The 20,829-nt window shown below is 40.6% G+C and overlaps 1 protein-coding gene across 1 annotated transcript in view; it reads right to left on the reverse strand.

Moving 5' to 3' along the window:
• LOC134572987 (mucin-2-like) overlaps positions 1-20,263 on the reverse strand; it is a 104,617-nt gene extending 84,354 nt beyond the window's left edge. Inside the window, exons 1-2 of the mRNA XM_063432342.1 lie at positions 12,541-20,263; positions 11,870-12,061 (exon numbers count right to left, since the gene is read on the reverse strand). Coding sequence (XP_063288412.1) covers positions 11,870-12,061; positions 12,541-20,263 — 7,915 coding nt within the window. The remainder of the gene's footprint in view (positions 1-11,869; positions 12,062-12,540) is intronic.
• Positions 20,264-20,829: the final 566 nt, after the last annotated feature.

Below are 20,829 nucleotides of genomic sequence, written 5' to 3' on the forward strand. Positions count from 1 at the left end.
TTTTCCATATCTGTTATCATATAGCAGTCTGTGTTATTATTGTATTTTCCATATCTGTTATCATATAGCAGTCTGTTATTATTGTATTTCCATATCTGTTATCATATAGCAGTCTGTGTTATTATTGTATTTTCCATATCTGTTATCATATAGCAGTCTGTGTTATTATTGCATTTTCCATATCTGTTATCATATAGCAGTCTGCGTTACTATTGTATTTTCCATATCTGTTATCATATAGCATTCTGTGTTATTATTGTATTTTCCATATCTGTTATCATATAGAAGTCTGTGTTATTATTGTATTTTCCATATCTGTTATCATATAGCAGTCTGTGTTATTATTGTATTTTCCATATCTGTTATCATATAGCAGTCTGTGTTATTATTGTATTTTCCATATCTGTTATCATATAGCAGACTGTGTTATTATTGTATTTTCCATATCTGTTATCATATAGCAGTCTGTGTTATTATTGTATTTTCCATATCTGTTATCATATAGCAGTCTGTGTTATTATTGCATTTTCCATATCTGTTATCATATAGCAGACTGTGTTATTATTGTATTTTCCATATCTGTTATCATATAGCAGTCTGTGTTATTATTGTATTTTCCATATCTGTTATCATATAGCAGTCTGTGTTATTATTGTATTTTCCATATCTGTTATCATATAGCAGTCTGTGTTATTATTGTATTTTCCATATCTGTTATCATATAGCAGTCTGTGTTATTATTGTATTTTCCATATCTGTTATCATATAGCAGTCTGTGTTATTATTGTATTTCCATATCTGTTATCATATAGCAGTCTGTGTTATTATTGTATTTTCCATATCTGTTAACATATAGCAGTCTGTGTTATTATTGTATTTTCCATATCTGTTATCATATAGAAGTCTCTGTGTTATTATTGCATTTTCCATATCTGTTATCATATAGCAGTCTGTGTTATTATTGTATTTTCCATATCTGTTATCATATAGCAGTCTGTGTTATTATTGTATTTTACATATCTGTTATCATATAGCAGTCTGTGTTATTATTGTATTTCCATATCTGTTATCATATAGCAGTCTGTGTTATTATTGCATTTTCCATATCTGTTATCATATAGCAGACTGTGTTATTATTGTATTTTCCATATCTGTTATCATATAACAGTCTGTGTTATTATTGTATTTTCCATATCTGTTATCATATAGCAGTCTGTGTTATTATTGTATTTTCCATATCTGTTATCATATAGCAGTCTGTGTTATTATTGTATTTTCCATATCTGTTATCATATAGCAGTCTGTGTTATTATTGTATTTTCCATATCTGTTATCATATAGCAGTCTGTGTTATTATTGCATTTTCCATATCTGTTATCATATAGCAGACTGTGTTATTATTGTATTTTCCATATCTGTTATCATATAGCAGTCTGTGTTATTATTGTATTTTCCATATCTGTTATCATATAGCAGTCTGTGTTATTATTGTATTTTCCATATCTGTTATCATATAGCAGTCTGTGTTATTATTGTATTTCCATATCTGTTATCATATAGCAGTCTGTTATTATTGTATTTTCCATATCTGTTATCATATAGCAGTCTGTGTTATTATTGTATTTTCCATATCTGTTATCATATAGCAGTCTGTGTTATTATTGTATTTTCTATATCTGTTATCATATAGCAGTCTGTGTTATTATTGCATTTTCCATATCTGTTATCATATAGCAGTCTGTGTTATTATTGTATTTTCCATATCTGTTATCATATAGCAGACTGTTATTATTGTATTTTCCATATCTGTTATCATATAGCAGTCTGTGTTATTATTGTATTTCCATATCTGTTATCATATAGCAGTCTGTGTTATTATTGTATTTCCATATCTGTTATCATATAGCAGTCTGCATTATTATTGTATTTTCCATATCTGTTATCATACAGCAGTCTCAGCGTTATTATTGTATTTAACATATCTGTTATCATATAGCAGTCTGCGTTATTATTGCATTTTCCATATCTGTTATCATATAGCAGTCTGTGTTATTATTGTATTTTCCATATCTGTTATAATATTGCAGTCTGCGTTATTATTGTATTTTCCATATCTGTTATCATATAGCAGTCTGCGTTATTATTGTATTTCCATATCTGTTATCATATAGCAGTCTGTGTTATTATTGTATTTCCATATCTGTTATCATATAGCAGTCTGTGTTATTATTGTATTTTCCATATCTGTTATCATATAGCAGTCTGTGTTATTATTGTATTTTCCATATCTGTTATCATATAGCAGTCTGTTATTATTGTATTTCCATATCTGTTATCATATAGCAGTCTGTGTTATTATTGTATTTTCCATATCTGTTATCATATAGCAGTCTGTGTTATTATTGCATTTTCCATATCTGTTATCATATAGCAGTCTGTGTTATTATTGTATTTTCCATATCTGTTATCATATAGCAGTCTCTGCGTTACTATTGTATTTTCCATATCTGTTATCATATAGCATTCTGTGTTATTATTGTATTTTCCATATCTGTTATCATATAGCAGTCTGTGTTATTATTGTATTTTCCATATCTGTTATCATATAGTAGTCTGTGTTATTATTGTATTTTCCATATCTGTTATCATATAGCAGTCTGTGTTATTATTGTATTTCCATATCTGTTATCATATAGCAGTCTGCGTTATTATTGTATTTCCATATCTGTTATCATATAGCAGTCTGCGTTACTATTGTATTTTCCATATCTGTTATCATATAGCAGTCTGTGTTATTATTGCATTTTCCATATCTGTTATCATATAGCAGTCTGGGTTATTATTGTATTTTCCATATCTGTTATCATATAGCAGTCTGCGTTACTATTGTATTTTCCATATCTGTTATCATATAGCAGTCTGTGTTATTATTGTATTTTCCATATCTGTTATCATATAGCAGTCTGCGTTACTATTGTATTTTCCATATCTGTTATCATATAGCATTCTGTGTTATTATTGTATTTTCCATATCTGTTATCATATAGCAGTCTGCGTTACTATTGTATTTTCCATATCTGTTATCATATAGCAGTCTGTGTTATTATTACATTTTCCATATCTGTTATCATATAGCAGTCTGTGTTATTATTGTATTTCCATATCTGTTATCATATAGCAGTCTGCGTTATTATTGTATTTCCATATCTGTTATCATATAGCAGTCTGCGTTATTATTGTATTTCCATATCTGTTATCATATAGCAGTCTGTGTTATTATTGTATTTTCCATATCTGTTATCATATAGCAGTCTGTGTTATTATTGCATTTTCCATATCTGTTATCATATAGCAGACTGTGTTATTATTGTATTTTCCATATCTGTTATCATATAGCAGTCTGTGTTATTATTGTATTTTCCATATCTGTTATCATATAGCAGTCTGTGTTATTATTGTATTTTCCATATCTGTTATCATATAGCAGTCTGTGTTATTATTGTATTTTCCATATCTGTTATCATATAGCAGTCTGTGTTATTATTGCATTTTCCATATCTGTTATCATATAGCAGACTGTGTTATTATTGTATTTTCCATATCTGTTATCATATAGCAGTCTGTGTTATTATTGTATTTTCCATATCTGTTATCATATAGCAGTCTGTGTTATTATTGTATTTTCCATATCTGTTATCATATAGCAGTCTGTGTTATTATTGTATTTTCCATATCTGTTATCATATAGCAGACTGTGTTATTATTGTATTTTCCATATCTGTTATCATATAGCAGTCTGTGTTATTATTGTATTTTCCATATCTGTTATCATATAGCAGTCTGTGTTATTATTGCATTTTCCATATCTGTTATCATATAGCAGACTGTGTTATTATTGTATTTTCCATATCTGTTATCATATAGCAGTCTGTGTTATTATTGTATTTTCCATATCTGTTATCATATAGCAGTCTGTGTTATTATTGTATTTTCCATATCTGTTATCATATAGCAGTCTGTGTTATTATTGTATTTTCCATATCTGTTATCATATAGCAGTCTGTGTTATTATTGTATTTCCATATCTGTTATCATTTAGCAGTCTGCGTTATTATTGTATTTCCATATCTGTTATCATATAGCAGTCTGCGTTACTATTGTATTTTCCATATCTGTTATCATATAGCAGTCTGTGTTATTATTGTATTTCCATATCTGTTATCATATAGCAGTCTGTGTTATTATTGTATTTTCCATATCTGTTATCATATAGCAGTCTGTGTTATTATTGTATTTTCCATATCTGTTATCATATAGCAGTCTGTGTTATTATTGTATTTTCCATATCTGTTATCATATAGCAGTCTGCGTTATTATTGTATTTTCCATATCTGTTATCATATCGCAGTCTGTGTTATTATTGTATTTTCCATATCTGTTATCATATAGCATTCTGTGTTATTATTGTATTTTCCATATCTGTTATCATATAGCAGTCTGCGTTACTATTGTATTTTCCATATCTGTTATCATATAGCATTCTTTGTTATTATTGTATTTTCCATATCTGTTATCATATAGCAGTCTGCGTTACTATTGTATTTTCCATATCTGTTATCATATAGCAGTCTGTGTTATTATTACATTTTCCATATCTGTTATCATATAGCAGTCTGTGTTATTATTGTATTTCCATATCTGTTATCATATAGCAGTCTGCGTTATTATTGTATTTCCATATCTGTTATCATATAGCAGTCTGCGTTATTATTGTATTTCCATATCTGTTATCATATAGCAGTCTGTGTTATTATTGTATTTTCCATATCTGTTATCATATAGCAGTCTGTGTTATTATTGCATTTTCCATATCTGTTATCATATAGCAGACTGTGTTATTATTGCATTTTCCATATCTGTTATCATATAGCAGACTGTGTTATTATTGTATTTTCCATATCTTTTATCATATAGCAGTCTGTGTTATTATTGTATTTTCCATATCTGTTATCATATAGCAGTCTGTGTTATTATTGTATTTTCCATATCTGTTATCATATAGCAGTCTGTGTTATTATTGTATTTTCCATATCTGTTATCATATAGCAGTCTGTGTTATTATTGCATTTTCCATATCTGTTATCATATAGACTGTGTTATTATTGTATTTTCCATATCTGTTATCATATAGCAGTCTGTGTTATTATTGTATTTTCCATATCTGTTATCATATAGCAGTCTGTGTTATTATTGTATTTTCCATATCTGTTATTGTAACGGACCGTTTCACTTACAAGAGGATAAAACCCAGTTTAGGCGATAATCCCCTTTCCAAATGCACAGGCAGCTACTGCAAACACCATTCTCCCGACTGGAACCACACGAACACTGGAACAGCTGAACAAGAAAAGCAGACATCGGCTTACACTCTTGGCAGTCAGCATACAATCCCATTCCCCCAAAGACCGAGACGACACATCGCTTTGAGGGTTAAGCAAGAACTCTGGACTGGGACACCCAGTCTGGCTTTTATTACAAACAAGTACATACAGGACACTCCCAGGGGGAGGATGAATTTAACCAATCACATGGATGTACCTCCCACACATTTCCTCCCCTTAGATTAGCACTTAACATAATTATACCGTACACCCTTTTCCCCAATTCCTGGATGTACCCCAAATACACATGCTACACCTCCAAAACAGGTATCCCCTGATAGCCCTTATTCAGGGGGACAACATATCCAAGAATCAGGTCATTCGGATGAATGGTTCGGGAGATATGAGGTTCCAAAGATTTGACCGACCGCATGGGTAAAGTATCCGAAAACAGTTCCATGCATTTTGGCCCTGCGGTCGGTCACAAACAAGTGAATGAAACAGACGAATTACTTGGGTTATAGAGACTAAGGGGGATTCGTATGAATCCCCTAGTTCGTATGTTTCTTTCTACCGAACGGCGGGTCATTCGGTAGTTTCTATACGAATTTCTGGGAGTATGGAGGTCTCAGCGGTGTTTGCCTAGTCAAGTGTCCGATTTCAGTTCCAGACACTCGACGGCAAAACACCGCTGTTCGGTAGTTTAAGATGGCCGCCGCCACGTGTTTGTTTCCCGAATGGCGGCCACCCAGAGGACAAAGAATACATTACATGGATTGCCAATTACCTGTTTGCAACATTGTTGCAAACGGTAATTGGAGGCACACTTATTCCTGGGTGGTCTGGTTGTTCGGTAGTTTCACTCAATATAATGAATGGAGTGATTCTAGCGAACAATCAGATGAATGCTGCATACATATCACCCAGGTTAAACTTAACACATGAATACATATACAATATACAGGCAGTACAATAGAATATGCTTCACAGTCTTAAAGGGACAGTAGTCCCAAAATGTCCATCGCTGATTTTAAAGGGCCAGTAGCAGCAATATAAATTATTACATGCCCAAATATAGTTTTTAAAGTGCAGCATGTCCAGGGGCCATAGTCAGCGGGCAGGAGGCTAGCAACCAGGCCTCTCCAGTTCACAGTGGCGAAGCTGGTTTCGCCACATTTCTCCCCTTTGCCAATTAGACTAACAGGGTACCTGACTTTCTGCCGGTCAGTGCCCTGGTTAGTCCAGCAACCCACCCACAAAACAGAAATAACAGAGCAGCCCACCCACACTAACCGGTTACTACATCTGGGTGAGGAAGAATTTTGTCCAGGTTCTGGTGTTTCACCGCTGCTGGGTGGGTTGCTGAGGGGGCAGAGACCAGCGGTACTCTGTCCGGTTGCCAGCACTACCACGGGAGTAGTCTGGTGGGCGCCTGGTTGCTGGAGACTGAATGTCTCCCCTTTAGGTGCACAGCTCGACTGCCGGAGGGGGAGACCGACTGTCTCCCCTTTGGATCCATCACCCTGAGGCTGGGGAACAGGACCGACCGTCCCTATCCCTTGTGCTGTGAGTGCAGAGACTACAGTCCCATCTGCACAGTTGTGGGGCTTAACATCTCCCCTTGGTGGGTTAGGCTGCCGTGGGAGAGAGGGTATAACAAGCTCCTCTCTCTGGACGGTGAACTGCTGCTGGGGAGAGGGGTTAGCAGGCTCCTCTCCCTGCCACTCTCTCTGCTGGGGAAAAGGGAGACCAGCTGTTTCCCCTTTCATTCCCTTGTCCTGCGGTTGGGGTGCGAGACTGACTGTCTCTGCTCCCTGCAGGACACACTGCCGCTGGGGAGGAAGGACGGCACCTTCAGCTCCCTGGGGTACACACTGCCGCTGGGGAGGGAGGACGCTGCTCTCCTCTCCCTTCACTTCACACTGCCTTCCTGGCACATCACTTTGCTGCTGGGGGGCAGGAACAACAACCTCTGCCCCCTGTAACTCAGCCTGCCGCTGGGGAGGATGGACGACACCATCAGCTCCCGGAGACACACACTGCCGCTGGGGAGGGAGGAGGCTGCTCTCCTCTCCCTTCACTTCACACTGCCTTCCTGGCACATCACTTTGCTGCTGGGGGGCAGGAACAACAACCTCTGCCCCCTGTAACTCAGCCTGCCGCTGGGGAGGATAGACGACACCATCAACTCCCGGAGACACACACTGCCGCTGGGGAGGGAGGACGCTGCTCTCCTCTCCCTTTACTTCACACTGCCTTCCTGGCATATCACTTTTCTGCTGGGGGGCAGGAACAACAACCTCTGCCCCCTGTAACTCAGCCTGCCGCTGGGGAGGAAGGACGACACCTTCATCTCCCTGGGGTACACACTGCCGCTGGGGAGGAAGGACGACACCTTCCTCTCCCTGGGGTTGCTCACAGGACCAGTCTAGGAACTCTGCTACCTCGGGTACTGCTGGTTGCTGTTGGGCGGGAGGACCGGTTGTCTCTTCCCAGGCCTCATTGATGAGTCGCAGGTAATTCCCCTCCAGGTTCCATTCCTTGGTGACCAAATATCGTAGGTCTGCCTCGAGGTCCATAGCGCCAAAGAGACCCAGCATGTTCTCTCGGATGCCGTACAGGTCCCAAAAACGATAGTCGGTATCTTCCCCAAAGTCCTCGTCACCACTATTATCCCAAAATAGACCGGGGCCAGTGTATTCTCCGCCTTCTGGGAACTCATACTCTGCCATCCTGGGGACACACTGAGCCGCGTACCACTGTAGCGCCTGGTACGCGTTGTCGAGCGTCAGTTCTGCGTATACTAGAATCTCGAGTCTAGTCACCCACTTTTCTGTGGTCTGTTTTCTCAGGAGGGGCATCCGCTCTGCCATTCTAGCCAGAATTCGCTGCCTTCTGCTGCGGCGCCGATCCCCTCGTGAATACTGTACTTCTTCTAGGGCTTCGTCCCACAATCTGGCTCTGGCCATATCTCTGTACCTCATCATGTCCTCCTCTGGGACTACTCCAGCCCACAGGCCTACGTAACTGGACATTACATCCTGAAGCTTCTTCTCCATTTTCTGAGTTCCTTTGTAGATAGGGTCGCTGTACGGATACTAGCGTTGCCCTCAATTTGTAATCCAGAAATGGTGTTGTCTGTAGCTGTCCCTCTGGTTGTAGGAACGATCCCGCCGCTTGCCACCAATTGTAACGGACCGTTTCACTTACAAGAGGATAAAACCCAGTTTAGGCGATAATCCCCTTTCCAAATGCACAGGCAGCTACTGCAAACACCATTCTCCCGACTGGAACCACACGAACACTGGAACAGCTGAACAAGAAAAGCAGACATCGGCTTACACTCTTGGCAGTCAGCATACAATCCCATTCCCCCAAAGACCGAGACGACACATCGCTTTGAGGGTTAAGCAAGAACTCTGGACTGGGACACCCAGTCTGGCTTTTATTACAAACAAGTACATACAGGACACTCCCAGGGGGAGGATGAATTTAACCAATCACATGGATGTACCTCCCACACATTTCCTCCCCTTAGATTAGCACTTAACATAATTATACCGTACACCCTTTTCCCCAATTCCTGGATGTACCCCAAATACACATGCTACACCTCCAAAACAGGTATCCCCTGATAGCCCTTATTCAGGGGGACAACATATCCAAGAATCAGGTCATTCGGATGAATGGTTCGGGAGATATGAGGTTCCAAAGATTTGACCGACCGCATGGGTAAAGTATCCGAAAACAGTTCCATGCATTTTGGCCCTGCGGTCGGTCACAAACAAGTGAATGAAACAGACGAATTACTTGGGTTATAGAGACTAAGGGGGATTCGTATGAATCCCCTAGTTCGTATGTTTCTTTCTACCGAAAGGCGGGTCATTCGGTAGTTTCTATACGAATTTCTGGGAGTATGGAGGTCTCAGCGGTGTTTGCCTAGTCAAGTGTCCGATATCAGTTCCAGACACTCGACGGCAAAACACCGCTGTTCGGTAGTTTAAGATGGCCGCCGCCACGTGTTTGTTTCCCGAATGGCGGCCACCCAGAGGACAAAGAATACATTACATGGATTGCCAATTACCTGTTTGCAACATTGTTGCAAACGGTAATTGGAGGCACACTTATTCCTGGGTGGTCTGGTTGTTCGGTAGTTTCACTCAATATAATGAATGGAGTGATTCTAGCGAACAATCAGATGAATGCTGCATACATATCACCCAGGTTAAACTTAACACATGAATACATATACAATATACAGGCAGTACAATAGAATATGCTTCACAGTCTTAAAGGGACAGTAGTCCCAAAATGTCCATCGCTGATTTTAAAGGGCCAGTAGCAGCAATATAAATTATTACATGCCCAAATATAGTTTTTAAAGTGCAGCATGTCCAGGGGCCATAGTCAGCGGGCAGGAGGCTAGCAACCAGGCCTCTCCAGTTCACAGTGGCGAAGCTGGTTTCGCCACAGTTATCATATAGCAGTCTGTGTTATTATTGTATTTTCCATATCTGTTATCATATAGCAGACTGTGTTATTATTGTATTTTCCATATCTGTTATCATATAGCAGTCTGTGTTATTATTGTATTTTCCATATCTGTTATCATATAGCAGTCTGTGTTATTATTGCATTTTCCATATCTGTTATCATATAGCAGACTGTGTTATTATTGTATTTTCCATATCTGTTATCATATAGCAGTCTGTGTTATTATTGTATTTTCCATATCTGTTATCATATAGCAGACTGTGTTATTATTGTATTTTCCATATCTGTTATCATATAGCAGTCTGTGTTATTATTGCATTTTCCATATCTGTTATCATATAGCAGACTGTGTTATTATTGTATTTTCCATATCTGTTATCATATAGCAGTCTGTGTTATTATTGTATTTTCCATATCTGTTATAATATAGCAGTCTGTGTTATTATTGTATTTTCCATATCTGTTATCATATAGCAGTCTGTGTTATTATTGTATTTTCCATATCTGTTAACATATAGCAGTCTGTGTTATTATTGTATTTTCCATATCTGTTATCATATAGAAGTCTCTGTGTTATTATTGCATTTTCCATATCTGTTATCATATAGCAGTCTGCGTTATTATTGTATTTTCCATATCTGTTATCATATAGCAGTCTGTGTTATTATTGTATTTTCCATATCTGTTATCATATAGCAGTCTGTGTTATTATTGTATTTTCCATATCTGTTATCATATAGCAGTCTGTGTTAATATTGTATTTTCCATATCTGTTATCATATAGCAGACTGTGTTATTATTGTATTTTCCATATCTGTTATCATATAACAGTCTGTGTTATTATTGTATTTTCCATATCTGTTATCATATAGCAGTCTGCGTTATTATTGTATTTTCCATATCTGTTATCATATAGCAGTCTGTGTTATTATTGTATTTCCATATCTGTTATCATATAGCAGTCTGCATTATTATTGTATTTTCCATATCTGTTATCATATAGCAGTCTGTGTTATTATTGTATTTTCCATATCTGTTATCATATAGCAGTCTGCGTTATTATTGTATTTTCCATATCTGTTATCATATAGCAGTCTGTGTTATTATTGTATTTCCATATCTGTTATCATATAGCAGTCTGTGTTATTATTGCATTTTCCATATCTGTTATCATATAGCAGTCTGTGTTATTATTGTATTTTCCATATCTGTTATCATATAGCAGTCTGTGTTATTATTGTATTTTCCATATCTGTTATCATATAGCAGTCTGTGTTAATATTGTATTTTCCATATCTGTTATCATATAGCAGTCTGTGTTATTATTGTATTTTCCATATCTGTTATCATATAGCAGTCTGTGTTATTATTGTATTTTCCATATCTGTTATCATATAGCAGTCTGTGTTATTATTGCATTTTCCATATCTGTTATCATATAGCAGACTGTGTTATTATTGTATTTTCCATATCTGTTATCATATAGCAGTCTGCGTTATTATTGTATTTTCCATATCTGTTATCATATAGCAGTCTGTGTTATTATTGTATTTTCCATATCTGTTATCATATAGCAGTCTGTGTTATTATTGCATTTTCCATATCTGTTATCATATAGCAGTCTGCGTTATTATTGTATTTTCCATATCTGTTATCATATAGCAGTCTGTGTTATTATTGTATTTTCCATATCTGTTATCATATAGCAGTCTGTGTTATTATTGTATTTTCCATATCTGTTATCATATAGAAGTCTCTGTGTTATTATTGTATTTTCCATATCTGTTATCATATAGCAGTCTGTGTTATTATTGTATTTTCCATATCTGTTATCATATAGCAGTCTGTGTTATTATTGTATTTTCCATATCTGTTATCATATAGCAGTCTGTGTTATTATTGTATTTTCCATATCTGTTATCATATAGCAGTCTGTGTTATTATTGTTTTTTCTGTATTTATCAGTTACCATATTTCATTCTCTATTCACTTACCTATAGTAATGGTGCTGTCAGCGTATTGACAGTTTGCTCCGTTAAATCCTTTGGCGCAGACACATTTTTCATCCTGTTTATATCCTCCGTTCTCACAATCTTTTATTGTATTCGTGCACTGAAGACCAATGTAACCTTCAGCACAGGCACAGTGCATACCATCAAAGTATCCATTCTTACAATCTGGAACATCTGCCCGCACATATGGAATAATATCAGTAAACACAAATTGTAGAAAAGTTTTTTTGAATATATTCTGACTAAGACCTTAATTTAATATTATTGAATAAGCTTTCCAAATGATTAAATATTTTGGACCATCATCACCAGGCGAGCCCGTGGTTTAGTAGGAGTAACCCACTGGGTATACAAACATCAGGGTAAACAATGTAGATACACAAATACGTAAATAGAGTATATGAAGCAGTATCAGTTATTTTTGTATTTTTCAGTTCCCTCAACTAAGAAGTAATTAGTTTAATATAAAATAGAAAAAAACAAAACTTAAATGTCACATAGATTAAAAGCATATACGTATGGTAAAAGCACCTCCCCCCAAATTAATTGTACAAGTTATTATTGTTATAACATTTAACAGTCTGTAAAATTACTTGGCATCACCCATTCTGTTATGTTTCTGAGTTCATGTTAGGAAAATTAATGCTGATTACCTTCATCTGATGGGGTTGAGGGTCGAGTATCTTTGGTTGTTGTAAAGCTGGAGGAAAGTGTGCTATTTGTACTGGGTGATATAAAGTCATCATAACCACATGGCGGGCAAGTAGTACCCCAGAGATGAGTGGTCAATGTTCCGCTGCCCTCTGTTGGAGTTACAGAAACTGTACTGATTGATGTGGTTGATGTGGTCCATGTTTCCTGAGAACTAGTGATTGTACCAATTGCTCCTCCTTTATAGGCAATGTTTAAAATATTATTTATCGCTGCTACTTTATATACAGATCGTTTTTCTAGTTGCCTGCAATTCCCAGTTGTATTAGATGCTGGAGTGTCGTTTGTTTCTTTTGTGCAAGTTTCAGCTGTAGCCGATGCCGGAGTGTTGGTTGTTTCTGTTGTGGAAGTTTCAGCTGTAGCCGATGCCGGAGTGTTGGTTGTTTCTGTTGTGGAAGTTTCAGCTGTAGCCGATGCCGGAGTATCGGTTGTTTCTGTTGTGGAAGTTTCAGCTGGAGCTGATGCTGGAGTGTTGGTTGTTTCTGTTGTGGAAGTTTCAGCTGTAGCCGATGCCGGAGTATCGGTTGTTTCTGATGTGGAAGTTTCAGCTGTAGCTGATGCTGGAGTATCGGTTGTTTCTGTTGTGGAAGATTCAGCTGTAGCCGATGCCGGAGTGTCGATTGTTTCTGATGTGGAAGTTTCAGCTGTAGCTGATGCTGGAGTGTCGGTTGTTTCTGTTGTGGAAGTTTCAGCTGTAGCCGATGCTGGAGTATCGATTGTTTCTGTTGTGGAAGTTTCAGCTGTAGCTGATGCTGGAGTGTCGGTTGTTTCTGATGTGGAAGTTTCAGCTGTAGCCGATGCCGGAGTGTCGGTTGTTTCTGTTGTGGAAGTTTCAGCTGTAGCTGATGCTGGAGTGTCGGTTGTTTCTGTTGTGGAAGTTTCAGCTGTAGCCGATGCCGGAGTGTTGGTTGTTTCTGTTGTGGAAGTTTCAGCTGTAGCCGATGCCGGAGTGTCGGTTGTTTCTGTTGTGGAAGTTTCAGCTATAGCCGATGCTGGAGTGTCGGTTGTTTCTGATGTGGAAGTTTCAGCTGTAGCTGATGCTGGAGTGTCGTTTGTTTCTGTTTTGTAAGTTTCAGCTGTAGCCGATGCCGGAGTATCGGTTGTTTCTGATGTGGAAGTTTCAGCTGTAGCTGATGCCGGAGTATCGGTTGTTTCTGATGTGGAAGTTTCAGCTGTAGCCGATGCCGGAGTGTTGGTTGTTTCTGTTGAGGAAGTTTCAGCTGTAGCTGATGCTGGAGTGTCGTTTATTTCTGTTTTGTAAGTTTCAGCTGTAGCCGATGCTGGAGTGTCGGTTGTTTCTGATGTGGAAGTTTCAGCTGGAGCTGATGCTGGAGTGTTGGTTGTTTCTGTTGTGGAAGTTTCAGCTGTAGCCGATGCCGGAGTGTCGGTTGTTTCTGTTGTGGAAGTTTCAGCTGTAGCCGATGCCGGAGTGTCGTTTGTTTCTGTTTTGTAAGTTTCAGCTGTAGCCGATGCCGGAGTATCGGATGTTTCTGATGTGGAAGTTTCAGCTGTAGCTGATGCTGGAGTATCGGTTGTTTCTGTTGTGGAAGATTCAGCTGTAGCCGATGCCGGAGTGTCGATTGTTTCTGATGAGGAAGTTTCAGCTGTAGCTGATGCTGGAGTGTCGGTTGTTTCTGTTGTGGAAGTTTCAGCTGTAGCCGATGCTGGAGTATCGATTGTTTCTGTTGTGGAAGTTTCAGCTGTAGCTGATGCTGGAGTGTCGGTTGTTTCTGATGTGGAAGTTTCAGCTGTAGCCGATGCCGGAGTGTCGGTTGTTTCTGTTGTGGAAGTTTCAGCTGTAGCTGATGCTGGAGTGTCGGTTGTTTCTGTTGTGGAAGTTTCAGCTGTAGCTGATGCTGGAGTGTCGGTTGTTTCTGTTGTGGAAGTTTCAGCTGTAGCCGATGCCGGAGTGTTGGTTGTTTCTGTTGTGGAAGTTTCAGCTGTAGCCGATGCTGGAGTGTCGGTTGTTTCTGATGTGGAAGTTTCAGCTGTAGCTGATGCTGGAGTGTCGTTTGTTTCTGTTATGTAAGTTTCAGCTGTAGCCGATGCCGGAGTATCGGTTGTTTCTGATGTGGAAGTTTCAGCTGTAGCCGATGCCGGAGTGTTGGTTGTTTCTGTTGAGGAAGTTTCAGCTGTAGCTGATGCTGGAGTGTCGTTTATTTCTGTTTTGTAAGTTTCAGCTGTAGCCGATGCTGGAGTGTCGGTTGTTTCTGATGTGGAAGTTTCAGCTGTAGCTGATGCCGGAGTATCGGTTGTTTCTGATGTGGAAGTTTCAGCTGTAGCCGATGCCGGAGTGTCGGTTGTTTCTGTTGTGGAAGTTATAGCTGTAGCTGATGCCGGAGTGTCGGTTGTTTCTGTTGTGGAAGTTTCAGCTGTAGCTGATGCTGGAGTGTTGGTTGTTTCTGTTGAGGAAGTTTCAGCTGTAGCCGATGCTGGAGTGTTGATTGTTTCTGATGTGGAAGTTTCAGCTGTAGCCGATGCCGGAGTGTCGGTTGTTTCTGTTGTGGAAGTTTCAGCTGTAGCTGATGCTGGAGTGTTGGTTGTTTTTGTTGAGGAAGTTTCAGCTGTAGCCGATGCTGGAGTGTCAATTGTTTCTGATGTGGAAGTCTCAGCTGTAGCCGATGCCGGAGTGTCGGTTGTTTCTGTTGTGGAAGTTTCAGCTGTAGCTGATGCTGGAGTGTTGGTTGTTTCTGTTGTGGAAGGTTCAGCTGTAGCTGATGCTGGAGTGTTGGTTGTTTCTGTTGAGGAAGTTTCAGCTGTAGCCGATGCTGGAGTGTTGGTTGTTCCTGTTGTGGAAGGTTCAGCTGTAGCTGATGCTGTCGTGTTGGTTGTTCCTGTTGTGGAAGGTTCAGCTGTAGCCGATGCCGGAGTGTCGGTTGTTTCTGTTGTGGAAGTTTCAGCTGTAGCCGATGCCGGAGTGTCGGTTGTTTCTGATGTGGAAGTTTCAGCTGTAGCCGATGCCGGAGTGTCGGTTGTTTCTGTTGTGGAAGTTTCAGCTGTAGCCGATGCCGGAGTGCCGGTTGTTTCTGTTGTGGAAGTTTCAGCTGTAGCTGATGCTGGAGTGTTGGTTGTTTCTGTTGAGGAAGTTTCAGCTGTAGCCGATGCCAGAGTGTCGGTTGTTTCTGTTGTGGAAGTTTCAGCTGTAGCTGATGCCGGAGTGTCGGTTGTTTCTGTTGTGGAAGTTTCAGCTGTAGTCGATGCTGGAGTGTCGGTTGTTTCTGTTGTGGAAGTTTCAGCTGTAGCTGATGCTGGAGTGTCGATTGTTTCTGATGTGGAAGTTTCAGCTGTAGCCGATGCCGGAGTGTCGGTTGTTTCTGTTGTGGAAGTTTCAGCTGTAGCCGATGCCGGAGTGTCAGTTGTTTCTGTTGTGGAAGTTTCAGCTGTAGCTGATGCTGGAGTGTCGGTTGTTTCTGTTGTGGAAGTTTCAGCTGTAGCCGATGCCGGAGTGTTGGTTGTTTCTGTTGTGGAAGTTTCATCTGTAGCCGATGCCGGAGTGTTGGTTGTTTCTGTTGAGGAAGTTTCAGCTGTAGCCGATGCCGGAGTGTTGGTTGTTTCTGTTGTGGAAGTTTCAGCTGTAGCCGATGCCGGAGTGTCGGTTGTTTCTGCTGTGGAAGTTTCAGCTGTAGCCGATGCCGGAGTGTCGGTTGTTTCTGTTGTGGAAGTTTCAGCTGTAGCCGATGCCCGAGTGTCGGTTGTTTCTGTTGTGGAAGTTTCAGCTGTAGCCGATGCCGGAGTGTTGGTTGTTTCTGTTGTGGAAGTTTCAGCTGTAGTTGATGCTGGAGTGTCGATTGTTTCTGATGTGGAAGTTTCAGCTGTAGCCGATGCCGGAGTGTCGGTTGTTTCTGTTGTGGAAGTTTCAGCTGTAGCTGATGCCGGAGTGTCGGTTGTTTCTGTTGTGGAAGTTTCAGCTGTAGCCGATGCTTTAGTGTTGGTTGTTTCTGTTGTGGAAGTTTCAGTTGTAGCCGATGCCGGAGTGTCGGTTGTTTCTGTTGTGGAAGTTTCAGCTGTAGCCGATGCCGGAGTGTCGGTTGTTTCTGTTGTGGAAGTTTCAGCTGTAGCCGATGCCGGAGTGTCGGTTGTTTCTGTTGTGGAAGTTTCAGCTGTAGCCGATGCCGGAGTGTTGGTTGTTTCTGTTGTGGAAGTTTCAGCTGTAGCCGATGCTGGAGTATCGGTTGTTTCTGTTGTGGAAGTTTCAGCTGTAGCCGATGCCGGAGTGTCGGTTGTTTTTGCTGTGGAAGTTTCAGCTGTAACCGATGCCGGAGTGTCGGTTGTTTCTGTTGTGGAAGTTTCAGCTGTAGCCGATGCCGGAGTGTCGATTGTTTCTGATGTGGAAGTTTCAGCTGTAGCCGATGCTGGAGTGTCGGTTGTTTCTGTTGTGGAAGTTTCAGCTGTAGCCGATGCCGGAGTGTCGATTGTTTCTGTTGTGGAAGTTTCAGCTGTAACCGATGCCGGAGTGTCGGTTGTTTCTGTTGTGGAAGTTTCAGCTGTAGCCGATGCCGGAGTGTTGGTTGTTACTGTTGAGGAAGTTTCAGCTGTAGCTGATGCTGGAGTATCGGTTGTTTCTGTTGTGGAAGTTTCAGCTGTAGCCGATGCCGGAGTGTCGATTGTTTCTGTTGTGGAAGTTTCAGCTGTAACCGATGCCGGAGTGTCGGTTGTTTCTGTTGTGGAAGTTTCAGCTGTAGCCGATGCCGGAGTGTTGGTTGTTACTGTTGAGGAAGTTTCAGCTGTAGCTGATGCCGGAGTATCGGTTGTTTCTGATGTGGAAGTTTCAGCTGTAGCCGATGCCGGAGTGTCGGTTGTTTCTGTTGTGGAAGTTTCAGCTGTAGCCGATGCCGGAGTGTAGGTTGTTTCTGTTGTGGAAGTTTCAGCTGTAGCCGATGCTGGAGTATCGGTTGTTTCTGATGTGGAAGTTTCAGCTGTAGCCGATGCCGGAGTGTCGGTTGTTTCTGTTGTGGAAGTTTCAGCTGTAGCCGATGCCGGAGTGTTGGTTGTTTCTGTTGTGGAAGTTTCAGCTGTAGCCGATGCCGGAGTGTCGGTTGTTTCTGTTGTGGAAGTTTCAGCTGTAGCCGATGCCGGAGTGTCGGTTGTTTCTGTTGTGGAAGTTTCAGCTGTAGCCGATGCCGGAGTGTCGGTTGTTTCTGTTGTGGAAGTTTCAGCTGTAGCTGATGCTGGAGTGTTGGTTGTTTCTGTTGTGGAAGTTTCAGCTGTAGCCGATGCCGGAGAGTCGGTTGTTTCTGTTGTGGAAGTTTCAGCTGTAGCCGATGCCGGAGTGTTGGTTGTTTCTGTTGTGGAATATTCAGCTGTAGCCGATGCTGGAGTATCGGTTGTTTCTGTTGTGGAAGTTTCAGCTGTAGCTGATGCCGGAGTGTCGGTTGTTTCTGTTGTGGAAGTTTCAGCTGTAGCCGATGCTGGAGTGTTGGTTGTTTCTGCTGTGGAAGTTTCAGCTGTAGCCGATGCTGGAGTATCGGTTGTTTCTGATGTGGAAGTTTCAGCTGTAGCCGATGCCGGAGTGTCGGTTGTTTCTGTTGTGGAAGTTTCAGCTGTAGCCGATGCCGGAGTGTCGGTTGTTTCTGTTGTGGAAGTTTCAGCTGTAGCCGATGCCGGAGTGTCGGTTGTTTCTGTTGTGGAAGTTTCAGCTGTAGCCGATGCCGGAGTGTCGGTTGTTTCTGTTGTGGAAGTTTCAGCTGTAGCCGATGCTGGAGTGTCGGTTGTTTCTGTTGTGGAAGTTTCAGCTGTAGCTGATGCCGGAGTGTCGGTTGTTTCTGTTGTGGAAGTTTCAGCTGTAGCCGATGCCGGAGTGTCGGTTGTTTCTGTTGTGGAAGTTTCAGCTGTAGCTGATGCTGGAGTGTTGGTTGTTTCTGTTGTGGAAGTTTCAGCTGTAGCCGATGCCGGAGAGTCGGTTGTTTCTGTTGTGGAAGTTTCAGCTGTAGCCGATGCCGGAGTGTTGGTTGTTTCTGTTGTGGAATATTCAGCTGTAGCCGATGCTGGAGTGTCGGTTGTTTCTGTTGTGGAAGTTTCAGCTGTAGCTGATGCCGGAGTGTCGGTTGTTTCTATTGTGGAAGTTTCAGCTGTAGCCGATGCCGGAGTGTCGGTTGTTTCTGTTGTGGAAGTTTCAGCTGTAGCTGATGCTGGAGTGTCGGTTGTTTCTGTTGTGGAAGTTTCAGCTGTAGCCGATGCCGGAGAGTCGGTTGTTTCTGTTGTGGAAGTTTCAGCTGTAGCCGATGCCGGAGTGTTGGTTGTTTCTGTTGTGGAATATTCAGCTGTAGCCGATGCTGGAGTGTCGGTTGTTTCTGTTGTGGAATATTCAGCTGTAGCTGATGCCGGAGTGTCGGTTGTTTCTGTTGTGGAAGTTTCAGCTGTAGCCGATGCCGGAGTGTTGGTTGTTTCTGTTGTGTAAGTTTCAGCTGTAGCCGATGCCGGAGTGTCGGTTGTTTCTGTTGAGGAAGTTTCAGCTGTAGCTGATGCCGGAGTGTCGGTTGTTTCTGTTGTGGAAGTTTCAGCTGTAGCCGATGCTGGAGTGTCGATAGTTTCTGATGTGGAAGTTTCAGCTGTAGCCGATGCTGGAGTGTCGGTTGTTTCTGTTGTGGAAGTTTCAACTGTAGCCGATGCTGGAGTGTCTTTTCTTTCTGTTGTGGAAGTTTTAGTTGTAGTCGATGCTGGAGTGTCTGTTGTTTCTGTTGTGGAAGTTGCAGCTGAGCTTGATTCTGTGATACCAGTTGTGGATGTAGAAGTTACAGCCGTGCTCGATTCTGTTGTGTCAGTGGTTGATATGAAAGACACAGCTGTACTTGGTACTGTCGTCTCAGTTATTGCCATGACAGTGGCTAGTGTACTTGATGCAGTGGTGGTTACCGCTGTACTTGATAGTGTTGTGTAAGTTGTTGTGCTCGCAGTTGTAACTGTCTTTGATATGGTTGTGTCAGTTATTGCTGTTACACCTGTACTTAATGCTGTTTTGCTAGTTGTTGCTGTTGTAGTTGTAACTGTACTTGTTGCTTTTGAGTCACTTGTTCCTCTGTTAGTTTCAGCTGAGCTTGATGAAGTTCTATCAGGTGTTGCTGAGGTAGTTATTGTGTAAATTGGTTTTGCTGTTGCAGTTGTACTTGATATGGTTGTGTCAGTTGTTGGTGTAAAAAATGTACTCAATGCTGTTGTGCCAGTAGTTCCTGCGGCAGTTGTTATTGTACTTGTTATGGTTGTGTCAGTTGTTACGTTGTCAGTTACACCAGTACTTAATGCTGTAGTGCCAGATGTTGCTGTTTCAGTTGTAACTGTACCTATGTCTGTTCTATTTGCAGCTGTGCTTGATCTTGTTGTACCAGTTTTTACCATTGTAACTGTACTAATGCTTATAGTGCTACTCGGTGTTGTTGGGTTTATACTTGTACTTGTTGCTGTGTTTGTTTTTAAGATTTCGATTTCTGATGTTGTTATCACTGGTGTGATGGATGTTGTAGTTTGTGAGGTTGTTGCTGTATTTAAAGTACTTTGAGACACTGTCACAGTCACATACGTTGTGGTGTAGGCTGTGGGGCATGGAGGACATGTTCCCAACACGTGATTTTGGAAACGTTGATCTCCAAAACGGTTAACAAATGTAATTTTACCCAAAGGAAATCTTTCATCAATGTCTTCTCGATTAAGTTTCAAATACGTTTCTCTCATCTTCAGCTGTCTGTAATCTAGATTGACAGAAATATAGGCTTAATTGTTTTGTATCTATATATTACATCGTTACATAGTTACATAGCTGAAAAGAGACCTCACATATGTTTTTGCAGTTGATCCAAAAGAAGGCAAAAAACCCAGTCTGAAGCGCTTCCAATGTTACAACAAAAAAGGAAAAATTCCTTCTTGACCCCAAAATAGCAGTCAGATGTCTCATTGGATCAAACAGCTTTTACCCCACTAATTAGAAATTATATCCCTGTATGTTATGTTTTTGCAAGTATTTATCCAATTGCAGTTTAGACATCTTTATGGACTCTGATAAAACCATCTCTTCAGGCAGAGAAAATGTGTCCAGCCTAAATGTGACCTCGTGTCCTATGTATAGCCCTGTTTATGAATAGATTTCCAGATAATGGTTTGTACTGGCCCCGAATATATTTGTTTAATGTTATCATATCCCCTCTCAGGTGCCGTTTTTCCAAACTAAACAGATTTAATTTATTTAACCTTTCTTCGTAACTAAAATGCTCCATTCCTTGTATCAATTTTGTAGCTCGTCT

This window comes from Pelobates fuscus, chromosome 9 (assembly GCF_036172605.1).
Source record: "Pelobates fuscus isolate aPelFus1 chromosome 9, aPelFus1.pri, whole genome shotgun sequence".
Taxonomy (NCBI): domain Eukaryota; kingdom Metazoa; phylum Chordata; class Amphibia; order Anura; family Pelobatidae; genus Pelobates; species Pelobates fuscus.